This window comes from Acyrthosiphon pisum, chromosome A1 (genome assembly GCF_005508785.2).
Source record: "Acyrthosiphon pisum isolate AL4f chromosome A1, pea_aphid_22Mar2018_4r6ur, whole genome shotgun sequence".
NCBI lineage: Eukaryota > Metazoa > Arthropoda > Insecta > Hemiptera > Aphididae > Acyrthosiphon > Acyrthosiphon pisum.
In genome coordinates, this window is record NC_042494.1 from 103,850,330 (window position 1) to 103,867,277 (window position 16,948).

At 29.1% G+C, this 16,948-nt stretch overlaps 1 protein-coding gene across 1 annotated transcript in view; it reads right to left on the minus strand.

The window, feature by feature from the left end:
• Nucleotides 1-16,948, minus strand: part of LOC100159738 (glutamate receptor 1) — a 205,493-nt gene that overhangs the window by 52,152 nt on the left and 136,393 nt on the right. The window contains exons 7-11 of the mRNA XM_029487942.1: nt 15,764-15,928; nt 12,778-13,011; nt 7,599-7,706; nt 7,188-7,304; nt 5,995-6,115 (exon numbers count right to left, since the gene is read on the minus strand). Coding sequence (XP_029343802.1) covers nt 5,995-6,115; nt 7,188-7,304; nt 7,599-7,706; nt 12,778-13,011; nt 15,764-15,928 — 745 coding nt within the window. The remainder of the gene's footprint in view (nt 1-5,994; nt 6,116-7,187; nt 7,305-7,598; nt 7,707-12,777; nt 13,012-15,763; nt 15,929-16,948) is intronic.

The following is a 16,948-nucleotide window of genomic DNA, read 5'->3' on the forward strand; positions in this document are numbered from 1 at the left end:
TCGAAAAAATGACAATTGTCGAGTTCATTGTTTCATTCATTATACTCTGATACCCTCATGTCTGATGATAAACTGTTTTTTTTGTTGTTGTAAGGAGAAGTTTTGACACATATACACATAAATTATTAGAGGGTGTTAATTTTAAAATTGGGGGTGCTAATACCCCCTAATCCCCCCCTATTTGTGTCTATGTATATCTCGGAACATATTGTGTTGGAGCAGTACCAGTTTTTAACAAAACAATTGATCATGTTCTTGAAGAACTTGGTGATTTACTGACATTTCCTTGTAGTGATCATAAAACTGAAATAATGACTAATATTTTCCAATACTACATCACTATGAGAATGAAACAGTTTACTTTGTCACAAAACAAACAATTAAAAAAGAAAAGTTACAAAAAAAAAAAATTATCAAAACTTATTACTACATAATATTATAATAGGTACTTTATAAATTATAGGTAATAGGTTCTACCTATTTTTTATTTCATAAATGCTACCTATATAATATGTACCTATGTCTTATATATGATTATACAATAAATTATTACAAATTATAGTAAATATCTATATTCTATAATAATATTTTGAAATCATGATACCTACGTCCTACATTCAAAAAATCAAAAATATAAAAAAGAACTGCTCAAATATGTAATTATTTTTTTACACGTTACACCTAATATATTATATATTTTTTTATTATATTATGTTTGAGTTGCTACTTGCCAGTTGCCATGATAATTGTTTGACCTTAACGAATCTATTTTTCAAAACTTTCTGGTTTAAATGCATAACTGAGAAATATTAAAAATCAAAATAATTAAATAAATAATAATAACTATTAACTCGTATAGCGGCCGCCAGCCAAGAGTTGAGCGCTAGTGTTTATTAGAACCGAAATTCCCTCGTCCCCCGCACAATCATAATATTAAGGTGTACTCGTATCAATATTCGTTTCCAGTCCTGTATATCTTAGTTCGTGATACCAACGATACCTAGGTTGTTCGTTTTACTATTTACTAATTCTTGATAAAATAATACCAAAATAGCAACACTAAATATATTCTAGAAAATATTATTATTAAAAACAAGTAACAACTTTCATTTTTTTTTTCTCATTATTTGAGGAACGGAAATTTTCGTTCAAGTTCCTTAAAAATAGGAACTCTTTCTCGTTCCTCATTCCCATATTTTAAATAGAACGCGTTCCGAGCCTCGTTCCTATAAAAAGAACGCGTTCCTTCCCAACACTAAATGTAACTATACGGTCACTTGTTTTAGAGGTAAACCAAAAACCAAAATCGATTTAATAAAAAAATCGATTTTGCGTAAAAATTCCCGTTTTTCCTTAATTTTTGTTTTGTTTTTCACGGCGCTTTTGAAAGCTACTAGGAAATTTTTACTTTTGACCCCCCAAAGTACCAACTAGATTCACTTTCCTATCAGAAAAGATACTGTTAAAGAAAATCCAAGCACTTTTTCTGTCCTAAAAGGTGATGACAGACACAAAAAAAAATGGAAAAAAAAACACACATCATTGTAAAATAAATACATTCATCGTTCCACTCATAATCTAAAAATGGAAAATGAAAATGTCCGTAAAGAGCTCAAAATAAGTCAAAATTTTGTAAAATTTTATGGTGTATAGAAAATGCTAATTTAAATATTCAGTCAAAATTTCATGTACCTACGGCCATTTGTTTAAGAGTTGCACCAAAAAATCAATTTTCTCGAAAACAAATTTTGCATAAAAATTCCGGTTTTTCCTTAATTTTTGTTTTGTTTTTCACGGCGCTTTTGAAAGCTACTGGGAAATTTTTACTTTTGGCCCTCCAAAGTACCAACTAGGTTCACTTTCCTATCAGAAAAGATACTATTGAAGAAAATCTAAGCATTTTTACTGTCCTAAAAGGTGATGACAGACACAAAAATAAAAAAAAAAGTTTTCTTTCGTGTAATATGTTCACCTGAATTCTACTCATAGAGGTAGCTAAGGTGCTTCAGCAGAATTTCTTAAGCCCCTAGGTATACATTTTATTAATAATTTACTTATTAAAAAAATGCTAGAGCTGAAACCCCCCCTGACTTTAAGGTCTAGTTACGCCTATATGATTCTACTTCTCAAATTCGGTGTCAGCCAAACTTTATTCTAACTTTTATAAGTTTACCTATACTTGCACATATAGTCGCACAATGTCTTCACTAACAAAAGATAATGAAACTCTTCTTCAAGCTAATGTAAATTATTTTGAAACACTTGGATCTGTCGTACATTTTAATGAGATCTAATTTTTCCATTTATGCATGTGATCATGGAACTACTTCGAATTAATAACATTGAAGCTTTGAATCGCGCTAATTCATCAAATAGTACACACTACATACCATACAACAATATCGAAATTCATATACTTTTTAAAGTTAAACCAAAGTTTGACTAAAACCAAAATTAACAAGTCGTATGTAGGTATCTATCCAAAAAACAAAAAAATAAATTATCGTTAATGGACGTAATAAACTAATCACAAAAGAAACGTATTAAACCATGATCATTTCATTTAATTTTTAAAGATTTTTTTTTATATTATATTAATATTTTTATCGATGGTTATATTTTCGGAATTATAAATATCTCATATTATTCTAATATGAATTTTATATTTTTTTCCAGACATTTTGGCACTAGGTAAGATCAAATAACACCGAATATTATAATATACTGGATCAAATTACATAGAACAAGAGTATATAATATACCTATAGTCAAAAGATATAACAAACATTTGAAATTCAATTTATTATAAAAACTTGTGTATTATATTACTTATCAGTACTTTAATATTTAGTAGGTTAATATCAGTACCTACAGCTACTGATATTGTTGTTATTTTGAATGAACTTCCTCTTGTGCCTCCCCCCTAACATATTTAGGTGATTTTGATGCGTATATTACAATATAATATAATGTACGACGTGGTTTTCAGTTTTCAATGTACGATCGCTTGCAATAAAAACAGATTGATTTACATAACGCTCGCCACGTTACGTTATGTAGGTATCACACGTCGAATTCGTATTAGTGCTTGGGGTTTAGATTAGGTTACGTTACTGTTTATAGTTCTGTTTCTGGAGAAACAAATACACAGCAAAAAAAAAATCACCTTATGCTGACCCACTAACTTTTTGTCTACTACGGCTATTGGATATGCCATATTCATGTTTAAAATAATCTATATAAAAATATTAAAGGGGACGGAGTGGCTGAACAGACTAAGCATCGGGTTGCAACGCGCACCGTCGCTGGTTTGAACTCAGCCATGGGTGGCATTTTTCTTCGGGCAGTCACGGTGTCAGGAGAAAGAGGTCACCATCCCCCACCCGGGCATGGCAGATTCCTTAAAAATTCTGCCGACACTAACACACACGTGTTCAAAACCTCATTACCCTCCCCCACAGTTCCACGGGCTAATGATCTCAGTTGTCAAAGCCTCAACCCCCCCCCCCCAAAAAAAAAAAAAAAAATTAAATAATAATTTTATTTTATTATCGAATTTAGTATATTCAAGTATAATTGTATAAGCTATAATTATTAAATGTATATTTTAAATATTGATTTGTAAATAGTAAAGCTAATATCTTTATTTGGGTTACAGCATTGATAATTATAATAAAAATAATAAAAATAAGTCTGAGGTACCTACTCGGGGACTGCCACGGTAAAGCTATTGCATAGCAATTTTGTAGCTATGCATCATCATGTATCATGTAATTTAGTAATTATAACTATTTATTTTTGTATGATACTAATTCAAGTTACACTTTTTGAGCGCGACGACCGAAAAGAAAATGACAATAAAATGTTTGTTTTGTTAATGGTAGATGAACACCGTACAGAAACATTTTATTTGAGACTTTTTTTGTTTCAGAAACTAGTTAGACAGTAAATAACAAAAAAATGATAACGCAGCATGTATCAAACTATAATATAGGTACACATAATACACTATAATACTACATGCCCGATTCGGAGACCATATTATTTGAAGCTAACCGTCTTAATATAGGTTGGGCAATGTTTACAAATTTATGTTATCAATATTATAGTATGTAATAGATAGAATATTGAAAACAGATTGTAAACATTGCCCAACCTACCTGGCTTCAAAAACCCATACACAGTAGAATATAAAGTGGGGCATCTAGTATAGTAGTATATATCTGTGGTATTATGTAATAACTAATCGTGTTATTAGAACTTTGAATATTCGAAATGCATAAATTTGTCAACAATTAATTTTAAATCGAATTAATCTATAGGTTGTAATTAGCTGCGTATTGTACTTGAGCCTTGAATAATTATTTTACAAAGAGAATTATGGTTCAGTACTTTGGGGAAACGAAAATGAACATTTTTTTTTTTTCAAACTATGTTTAAATTTATTTATACCTGTGTTAAGATTTCTATTGAAAAACAATATTTGTGAGATACTATCTGAAATAATCTAAATAGTTAGGAAGCATTTATAATGAAGCACAATAGGCAATAACCATTTCATTATCTTAATTCCAATTATTATAATAGCGAGTTTCTGTTTTATTGCTTATCCAAAATCCAATCTAGATAATAGAATGTCCAGTGTGTGAATATAGTCTCAATTACTATCATAGCACTTACTTATAATAAACGAAAATAATCGTAAAAAATATTATTGTGAAATTAATTAAGTTTTCTTTATACAGATATACACACATTACACACATAATGAAATACATAACCTAGAACACAAATCAAATCCTAAATGCGAAAATACTTTAAAATTGAACTTCGGAACCAAAATGTTAATCAAGGTTATTCATTTAATTTGTATTATATTAGTTTATTATTATATTATTTTATTAATTTATACTGACATGATTTTCTAGCAATCTATATATAATATATATATATAAGACAGTTCGAAAAAATGTTGGACCATTTATAACTCAAGAACGGCTAGACCGATTTGTGTTGTATGCTTATTTAAAAAGGAAAATTAAATCCTGTAGGGGTGCTCAAACAGGGATTTTGAGATTTTCGATGGAAATTTTTGTTTATAAATACTTGCTATGGTTGCTATTTTAATAATAATTATTGGTAATCATTGGTTAATCGTTAATTAAATTAATATTATTTTATATATATAATATAATTTAACAATATATAATGCATATCTCAAAATGTACTCAACGGATTTTCATACATTTTTCACTAATAGATCGATCGAGTCACGGGGAAGGATTTTATATAAAATTTGTCTTGGAAAAATTAATTGGATGTCCGAAAATAATAACAATAATAAATTAATGTTTGTCTGTATGCCGTTTATGCATTTCTAAACGATTGGACCGATTTTGATGAAATGTTTTGTGTGTGTTTGAGTGGTTACCGGGATGATTTAGATTCACGATTGGATCCGGTAGGTCCAAACCCGGCGAGGTGCTCAAACAGGGATTTTGACATTTACGATGGAAATTTTTGTTTATAAATAGTTGCTTTTGGTTATAAGAGAAATAATTAATAGAAATTAGTATTTTATTTGTATATTGGTTTCCATTTGTTAATCGTGCAGATCAGGTACAAGTATGCGTCAAATCTATTTTTCGCGCATTGCTTACCAAAGTGGCCGAGTTGCACTTACTGCAGAGAGTTACACCCGAAAAGAGTTGAACAATTTTAAGAGTTGTAATTTTGTACGGGCAACAAAGTGCGTGGGATCAGCTAGTAAAAATATAAAAATAAGTACTATAGTAACAGATAGGTACCTACTATATAGTAGATACTCTAAAACTCAAAGTTAACGTTTTATTTTAATTATTTCTAATTTTAATAATTTTAATATTTGAGTATATAATTAATTATATATAAAAATTACTAATCAGTTAAATATATAAAATAATATAATTCAAAATCTATCAATATAAATACATTTTTCTTATAAGTATTACTTACATTTCACTCCAATTTTATCAGCCAATAATATAGCTAGGTCCTTGCAATATCCTTCGAATCTGTCATTTCCTGCTAATGATTCACCATACTTGGGCTTTTTAAACATGGTAAATGGTTCTTCCTGTAAAATATAAAGTAAATAATAATGGAAATTTAATCCATACAATACATTTTTATAAGTAATATGTTACTTATTAAAGATGCATAAATAATTTAACGTTTTTAATTATTTATAACAAAAAATAAATAATGATTTTGATATTCAATGAATTGTGCAATACAGTCACAAAATACTTCATTGATGAACAAAATCAAGACATATTTCACAATATTAATATTGATATTAAAATATAATTTATGGTTTCAATTTAATATTATGTTATTCGTATTAATTATAATATTTTATAACAGGTGCCTGATAGTATAATATGTTATAAAATATAAACATAATATATGAAATCTAAAATAAAATCGTTGATAATACTAAAAATGTATTAAGTCTTTGAAACGTCACGAATTCGGTTAAGAATTTTTACTCTATACTTACCCTATGCAACATTTTAAACTTTTTGCAATAAATATGAATCATAAGGTGAACCGTACTTAAGTACGACACAAAAAGGAAACTGTGGCGTATGTATAGAATACATCAACCACTTCTGGCGGTTTGTCTAAAACCAATTTAACTCTCGACTCCTAGCTTAGCAACATCAGTCTATCTCTAACACACACACTCTCTATACTTTGCTCTCGCTCATCACTTGATGTTCATAAATTGATAATGTTCAAAGTTTTTAGTACGGTGATACTCGTATTTCATCCAAGCTTGGGGACTCTCCGGAACAATGCGCTATCTTGAAAGATTTACGACATTTTATCTTTTAAAATATCTGTATATGCTCTTTCTTCACTTTTAACACTAATGTAGACTTCTTTTTCAGTTTATTTCTCATCGGATACTTTCAGTGTTTATAAATGTATTTAGATTTCTTCTGAACTTATTACAGCGCCTTACCCTCGAGATCGCTTTCAATTTCGATATTTAAGATTTGTAATCGGAATTTGGAGTACAATTAAACATGTCAGTTTCACTAATTAAGTGTGTAGGTAGGTATGTGCTATTTTAAAATGCCATAGTGTAAAATATTAAAATGCCATAGTGTAAAATATTAAAATGTATTGTGTGCACTCACCATTAATGTGGCCACGATCAATGTAGCGTTGCCTTTGTGTGAATGTCCTAAGGTGTGAACCCTTTCTGGTTTGCTAACAACTGTTTTGAAACCATCAGTATCCGACCATTCTGCGATCTAGTTTTTTGATAATGCATTAAAATATAGGTAAACGTAATTAATATAGTACCATTGAGTTTATAAGTCTATAAAGTATAAACTATATTACAATATGTATTTATGTATACAAACTATTGATCCGTTATAAAAAAATTAATAAACCTTTACCAAGTTTGACTCAATAAATGTATTGATAATATGATTATTGATTACTATTAACTAAAATACCATATCTGGCAATCATGATCCTTTTTGTTATAATAAGGACCGAATATTATTCAATTATCTATAAATATCTTTAAAAGTCCTTACTTTTGTTATAGTGCTATCAATCGTCATCTGTACAACGTGCAATGTATAATTATACCGTTTTCCATCGTCATTAAACATTATATGTCCGGTCAATCCTTCCATTACAACCTAAAATTTAAAAATAATAACATATTGTTTACTCGTATAAATACGTACAATATTGTATTTTAATAAGTGCATATGAAATGTTTGTATTGGAACATTTTTGAAAAATAATTATTGAGAAAAAAAACTACTTGTAAAATATTTTATTTTAATTTATTCAGTTGAGGATATAATGGAAAAGCGTGGCTGTTTTTTTTCAAAATTAAATTAATAGGCTTGCAAAAAACAAATACGGAGAGAAGGATCGAGGTTTTCGATTCATTTAACAAATTTGTAGTGTTGAAATAAACGTGACCACCTATAGGCTAAATAAATGCGCGGAAGTGAATGTTGGGGAAGGGTTTGATTTATTTAACGATTTTACGCACGAGATTCTTGGAAATTAACAGCATCCCGTTTACTAGACTTTTATTTGCGTAGTATAAATAAACGACCTGTATCGAATTGGAAATAGTGAAGAAAAAATATAAAAAAAATCAATTTTTGAAATAACAAAAAATCATCATAATATATTTTCTAGTGTCTACTGATGAGAGGAATGAATGTCAATGACCATGAAACTAAATTAAATTAGATTAGCAGTAATTATATATGAGTCTATTGTCTGATAGATTAAATTAATTTAACGACTCATTAAGCAGTTAACAAATTAGTTTATCGAGTTCGTAAATTCTGTGGCAGATAATGTAAAATATATATTATATAGGCATATTCGCATATAATAGCTTATACGCCCACGTCCCACATATCCTTTTAGTATTAAGATCATTTTAAGATTTATTATAAAACTATCACCTGCTTTAAATCAAAGGAAATATTAAACTAGTATCCTATTACTTAGTAACTATAATTGTTATTATTATTATTTTGAGTACACTGATAGTCATCGATTTTAATTTATTTTTCGTGAGAGTACTTATTTTGTTTTTTTTTTAAATTTTTTTTATTGGTCAAGAGCCCGGCAACTATGGCCATTAACTATTGTTGGGGTTACGGTTGGTGGGGTTGGAATGATTGGTTGGTATGGTTCCCATCCGGGAACTAGTGACAGCGTCCGTTGCTTACTCTCAATCGCGTTCCATGATTGATTTCAGCCACTGCGCCGTACCGAGCCACACTTATTTTGTTCTGATATGCATTTTGTAAAATTTAAACAAAGTCTTAATAAATATAATATATTTATGTATTTTTATTGTATTTATCTTTTTGAAATTTAATCAAATATCTCAAAGCACATTTTATAAATTATTATAATTTTTAAATGTTGAATAATGTAGTGATTAATAATAACTAGGGCAGAAGACTTGTAGCATTTGAATATTTGTTTTGCTAAGTCACAAAAATAGCAGAATATGAAACAAATACAAAGCTAGTTTTGAAATTTTATTTTGCACATGAATGCATATTTTTTAGTCTTTTTTTGTTTTTAGGGCATATTTCACACTTTTATACCCAATTTTATACTTTTTGAGACATATTTTAACTTAAGTCAATTTTTTCCACACCAATTTTTTTATTTCATACAATATAGTCCAAATGTTTGGATGAAAATTTAAAAAATGTTTGTTTCACAATTTATTTTTTATCTGTCAATAATATATGAGATTAAAGTGATTGGGTACATAAATATATATGTTATACTTCATCTAGTGGCGAGTTTATGAGATTTTGTTTAATTTATCAATTTTTTTTAAAATACATATATAGGTAATATAAAATAAAACTAGAATTTTGTATTCGATGACCATGAATCTTTTATATTATAAAATTATAACTTTAAAATACATGCAAATATAAAGAAGGTTGGTACTATAATTATCGTATTTTTTAAAATTATTTTTCGTCCAATATTAAGTTTTAATAAAACCTTAAAGGGTCTGGACTTTGGGTATCATTATAATTTGACTAATCTATAGAATATTTAGAGATAATATTTTACGATTTTTGCTTTACATCAGCTGGCGTAGCTAGGTTTTTGCTTTAGGCTAGGCTGATAATACGTTATGTATGACCATATAGGAGGATGATAAACAAGTTTGGTTATCAGGTGTATAATATACCAAATAATAAATATGGATATTATATTATTATGATGATTCCGGGATATACAATAGATATATACCATTTTAGACTTTTTTTCAATAACCTTTAAACACATTATAATTATCGATTGATATAAAAAGAAATATTTTTAATTATGCAATTAACATTAAAAAATATGTAGACGATGTTATATTTAGTCAACTAAGTCTTTGTTTATTTTAAGTACAGTATTAATATAGGGTATTTTTTTGTTTTTTATTATACAGTGTTTGTTATTTTTTTTTTTGTTTTGTTATTTGAATTAAAATACTAGAAAATGATGTTTACTGTTACTCCTTACACCACCACAAGCTTAGCTTAAAGGTGTAGGTAATTTTTTTTATTATTTCTAAATACTATGTACAATTTGTGTTTTTCAAATAATAATAAAAATCTTTCAACAACAAAAAAATAATAATTATACGGTGAGTACCGCTTAATGTGATCACATTAATTCAGGCCATTATGATTCTATTATCCAGTTGATTCCATAAAGCATATATTTTTCAATAATATTTGGCTTGGGATATTCATTTTTGATTCCGATAAACGGTTGATTCTATAAAGCAGTAATCACATTAAGCGGAACTCACTGTATAATAGGTATAGATATATTCGACGTTAATTTTTATATTTATAGACATTTAAATACATATTCATCTTATCATTTAAACGTCAAAGTAGGTACCTAAGTTATATGAGCACCAATTATTAACATATTGACGGTCACGTAAGTCGCATAGGTATGTAATTCAAGTTTTAAGCTAGGGACTCCCTAGTAGAGATACTATGGTTTTGTGAAATCATAATATCATATTTCATATTTTAATAATGTATATAATATACAATATATATAATGATATATGTGCATTGTGCACGATACATTTAATTGTGTAGTATCATTAATAAACTATACATTAATATAAAATAACGTCACTTGATTTATTCCGACATAAATGCAATCTACATATTATGTGTTTAAGCTTCATCATAGTGGAACATGGGAGCGACTTGTAAATACAAACACTGGAGTTACTATTATATATGATTTACGTAGTGAGCTACATAGCATCCCGCGTCACTGTGAGTCCGCGTGACATATCGTCCCGTCGTTTATTGCCCGTGGCGCGAACAAGTTACACAATGTCTTGTGTGTATATATAAGTGCGTGTGTGTGTGTGTGTGTGTGTGTGTGTGTGTGTGTGTGTGTGTGTGTGTGTGTGTGTGTGTGTGTGTGTGTGTGTGTGCGTATAACGTATATATATATACACGTTATATATTATACACATTGCAGGGTAGTATATACTCGCGGCGTTGGCGTTTACTCTTATTAGAGGGGCGTTTGGTGCGATCTTTTTACTGTACTTGGGGCCCGGAGGCGGGTGGAGAGATAATAAAAGGTGACAGAGACGAATTCACAGCGAGCGCCAAGGTGGCGGTGGCGGTGACGTAAAACTCGACTGCTGCGACTATCACCCCCAACCACTACCACCCTCGCGATTCATCTCCCATCGTCGTCGTCGTCTGTGAGGGACGCGGATGAAGCGAAGGTCGCGATGAAGATTGAACGTGTGCGGCCGAGTTGTCCCGGGCGGATAGCCCTGCAATGTAGGTAGGTGAATCACGGCCGGTGCTCACTAATTTCACTTAGGCGAGTGAAATTAAAAACTCTGCCACCGAAAAAGAATGGCGGTGGTGGCAGTGCTCGCAGGCGCCACAGAGTGCTTGGAGTTCGTACATTAAATACGTACATATATATATTTATATATATATATATACAGCGAAAGATATCGTGGCACGGAGGGAGAGTGTGTGTGTGGGAACAGCTGAGGGGAGGGGAAAAAGGAGGGATTATGTCGCACGGACGTTATTAACGCGACGGGACGTCCAAGCCCATTTATACCACTTTGGATAACCCCCAACCACCGTCACTGCCGTCACTACCGCCGCAACCTCTTCACACACTTACCACCCTCTCGGAATATATATATGCATGCCCCATATCATACTAAATATATACATATTACACTATATATGAAAAAGGGCAAATGGAAAGGAACGAGAAAGAACGATTTTGTAATTGAGTTTTGCCTGGACCACGGTGGCACACGCTGTTGCAGATTTTGGTCCACTGAGTGTTTTTCTTGACTACATCATGATATAACTGCGATTTAACCATTTTCTTCCATCGCATTATTTTCAATTTTTTATTCGTATTATTTTGTTATAATTAGGTATACACTATGTATATGTAAAATATACTTACTATAATGAACATTGAAAAAAAATTGTTATAAACAACAAAGAATATTTAGATTGTGAAAAAAGTTAAATAAGTACCTATTGATTTTTCATTAATGTTTTTTTCATATATTACGAACAATTTAAAGCAGAAGAAATGGTTAGAACAGAAATTATATTTATAAATTAAGTCTGAAAAATATTTTAAAGAAACGTTATAACAAATACAATAGAATCGTTTTTCTGATACCATTATTTATTTTATCTTGTAAATCAACCCATAGGTTGGTCTACAGCTCTACATCACCATTGGTTTACCGCTAATTTATTAAGTTATTTATAAGAGATAACACCTTTTATCATTGACGTTTTTCTTGTATAGAAGATGCGGGACCATCATATGTGTTCTCTAACGCATAGGTCCTAAAATCAGTTTATAAATAACATTGATCTAGCGTTTTACACCCAGAATATAGCTCAGATTTTATTTTTTTGGATCAAAGGCATTAAAACCGTTCCATTATCTTTCCCCAAGCCACCGTAAGGTGAGTAAAATAGTACGATTTTTCGGTCACAATAATATCTAGTCTTGATTTTATATATTACTATGTATACAATTGATGATTTCTTTTCAACTAGTTAAATTCGTAATATGGTAATGTTAGCTATATTATGTAATTCTTACAATCATTCAAAAATACTTCAAATTAAATACTAATTGTGTTAAAAGTTAAATTGTATTTGTTATTACCTTTCTTAAAAATCGTGAAATTTTTTCACCATGTTCCCATTGATTTCCCGATGTTCGACCGCTATTACAGTCCAGACCAAGGATCTGTGAAGACGAAATACCAGACATAGATGAATTGCTGTTTGAAAGTGTTCTTTTGGTGTTCGCCTTAAACATATCTGGTTTTTTCCATAAAAGCTTGTTAAAGGTTTCTACGAGGACCAGAACCGCGTCATGCATTAGTGCGGCTTGTGCCTAAATATAGAAAAAAATCAATCCATTAATGTATAACATTATGCCAACAAGGAGATCCAAAAGGATCCTTGGTCGAATTGTGTATGTGTGTGTATGTGTGGCTGTGTGTCTGTGTATTTGGAGGATGCTAGCAATATGTCAGCCAACGACAATCCGATGCGCGGATCATGACAAATGGGCAAAAAATTAACCCGAAAGACCTTTTCATCTATAGGTCGTCGCAAACAAAATAAACAAAAAAAATTATACATATACATTTGTATGTGTATGCAGTTATATATGAATATAAGTATTCGCAAGGTACACCATGGACGGAGGGTGAGATACGGTGAACATTTTTGAGTGTGATTGATTTGTTGTTGTTGTTAGGGGATGAAACGGTTGAGCGACCATGTTTGTCAGTAGGGCTTTGGCTCATGATTGATAGTGGAACATTTTCGTGCGACGCCCGATTGAAGAGAATGGAGAGACGGTGGTACAGGCAATGGTGGCACGCACAAACGGGAGAGAAGTGAGGAGTCCTGCAGGGTACGGAAAGCTACGTTCAATAATGCAGAAGCCACAGCGCACCAAAACACAATCACACCCATGCTCGGGACTAATTCATCAACCAAGGTCGGTTTGAAGAAGAAAAAAATTGGTTTAACCTGTCAACGGATGAAAACCGACAAAAAAAAATATATATATATTAGCTGGAAGTCACTTAACAAATTATTGTTAAGTGTTTCGCAGTAAAACTACATAATATGGTCAGTTAATAGTAGCAAGTATTATATGTCTTATAAACATTAAACGCTTAATATCATGGCCTACGGAATAATCAAAATAACTAATTTAGAACAACGCAACGAGTATATCATTGTAAAATTCTTTAAAATAGTTTCATTTATAGGGGAATATTTATAATAAGTAATGCATATTTTTTTTCGAACCTACTATATATAATATAACTATATTATAGTTCCGTTTGACACTATACAAGAGATATAGGTAATAATGTGGATACTGGGTAGTGAATTTAAGAAATTTGGCTAGATACCTACCAAAAATAGGTAATTATTAATTATTTCTTAACATTTTTTAGAAATGTGTTAAGAGGCGTTAACCAATTAATTTTCAACTTGCTCATAAACCGATATTATATTCGTTATTATATTGCCATTGCGTTGTTCTTTTATTTGTATTTACAGTGGAATACATTGTTTTAATGTATAAATCGTTATTCTTTTTATATTTTATAAGTTAATGTACAAACTATGCAAACTATAAATATAATAATGTTTAATTAAAATATTCAATTAATTAAAACTGGGAATTTCATTTAAATAAAAATAAAAATAATAATTAATTTTAATGACTCTGTAAATATTAATATTTCATACCTTTTGTCACTCACAGTTTTTAATATTTTACGTGTTAGTCTAATAATATAGTAGGTACTTCAATTAAAAGCACCAATTCACTTCAACAAATATTAAGAACACATGCATTTTTATAATCAGTTATGTTTTTGTAAGTCTATTAAACTAAAAACAAAAGTATTTTAAACAAATAAGCAATGTCCAATGCGCCAATGCTCCAGAAATCGTAAAAAAGCTATAATATTATTTTAAAAACCCAAAATAAAAGTAAGACTCACTTATTTATTGAGTTTAGTATATAAATAGATATATAAGTATTATATATATTACAGTAAATCAAATTTTAAAATAAGAGATATGTACGTAAATCGAAAAAGTTATTACAAACAAAAATAATCCGCTAAATAAACTAAAAAGTAAAAATACAACAATCAGCATTAAAAAAAATTAGTTGTAAAGCAACATAAAATACCATATATTTTATTCTATGTTGTATAAATAGAATTCATAAATACCTAAAATATCCAAACTCTGATAATAATTGTAATAATAAACTATATTATTACCCTTCATTATTGTTATATGGAAAAATATTATTTTTAAAAAAACGTTAACCATAAATTGAGTTATTTTGCCGAGGGTGTATTGAAAAAATATAACGCAATAGAACCATAACAGCAGCTGATATAAATAAAACAAAAATCATGAGGTATGTTGATCACTGAGCTGATCCAAAAGAGAAGTGTAAGTACTTTTTCGTAATAAAAATAAGTGCAAGAGCAAATAGCAACTTTTCTAAAAGAGAGTATTCAACAAATATTTTAGGCTTATTCAAAATTAATTTAGCTTCTTACAAAGAATCTTTACCACATTGAAACACAATAAAATACGGTACACTTATATTGAGTTAAAACAAAGGAAAAACATTAATCACGAAGGAAAATGGATAATACATGGTGGAAATACAATGATACATTTTAATATATTATGACAAGCTTGTTTGTAAACTCTATTTAAGCTAAGCATGGTCCAATGGATTATTTTACCTATATTTATATATTACTAGCCTTGATGTATACATCTATACTTATTGTTAAATTTGGGGAGGAAAACTTACAAAGATTTAACTATAAAACTCAAAGTCAAGTGCATTATGATAAAAACAATTTAAGTTAATTTTGGCACATCTTATAAAGGTACCTACTACCTATATTTTTGCACATTTATTTAAACATTTTACTTAATTCAAGTTAAAAGTGAACCATTTTATTTAAAAATATAAATATAAATTAACAATAATGTACATTGGATTTGTAAATGACATGATATTATTATAGGAATAATAGTATGACGTACTATATTGTGTAGGTAGTGAATATTAATATTTTTACCGAAATTGTGTCCTTTCCTGCTCCAGGTGAAGTGAGGGGATCCAAGTTTTTCCACTCAGATAGAAAATGCTTAACTGACCATTGATTCATATCCAATAGTCTAAACCCAGTTATATTTATGGCACCATACTCGATAACTTCTGTCTCCCAGTGATCATCCATTATCTATAGAAAGCCAATACATTTTCAAATATTATTAGTTTTAATCACAGACAACGCGTCTATATATAATTCTTAATAAATTAAATAATGCTTAATAATTATTATTAAAATTAATAATATTAAAATAATTAAAAATACATTATTTTTGTTTGTACCTTATACTAATTACATATAATTATATCACGCTTTTTTTATTAAAATAATGTAAGCGTATATTTTATTTTTAAGTTAAAATTTCTTAAAATTCATTTTTCGCTGAGAAAATATCTGGTGAAATACAAAATTTAGTTGACACGAAAAATACATAGGCATAAAATAAATGTAAAAACTAAAAATTTATTTACGAAGAATAAATTATCATTATTTTATATTTTTGAAATAAGTTAGGTACTGTAAGTCACAAACTGGAACTGAACCGAAAATAACCAGTTCTGGAACCAGGAAATGGTGTTTATATTAATATTTTATTTTCGAAATATATACTTATTATTATTTTATGTATGAATACAAAATTGAACAAGTATTAATGACCATTATAATATACAGGCTCTAACCAGAACACTAAACTTAAAACTTAATTTGTATTTTTTAACTAGAACTAAAACTTTTAATAAAATTATTATCACTAGAACAAAAATCGGAAATCAAATAAAGGAATAGTGCTGCAAGTAAATAACTCCACAAGTGGACATATACTTAGTGAATTATATTGTACCTACACAAGACTTTGGTTTCATGCCGTATATGTATTTCCCGGTAAATTTTTAGGTACAAATTTTTTTTGCATAATTTATAAACTGAGCGTTTTTAGTATATTTTCTTCATGAATTATATATTTGGGCAATGAAAAATTACAGCTATCAATACAATATTGTATATTTTATACATTTATAAACAATCGATGAATATTGTTTATAATATATCCCATAATAGGTACCTAAATTATTTTCGATTATTTATAAATTATATAAAATATTACAAATTTTAATAATAATTTTTTCAAGTATAGAAAGGAATATAATT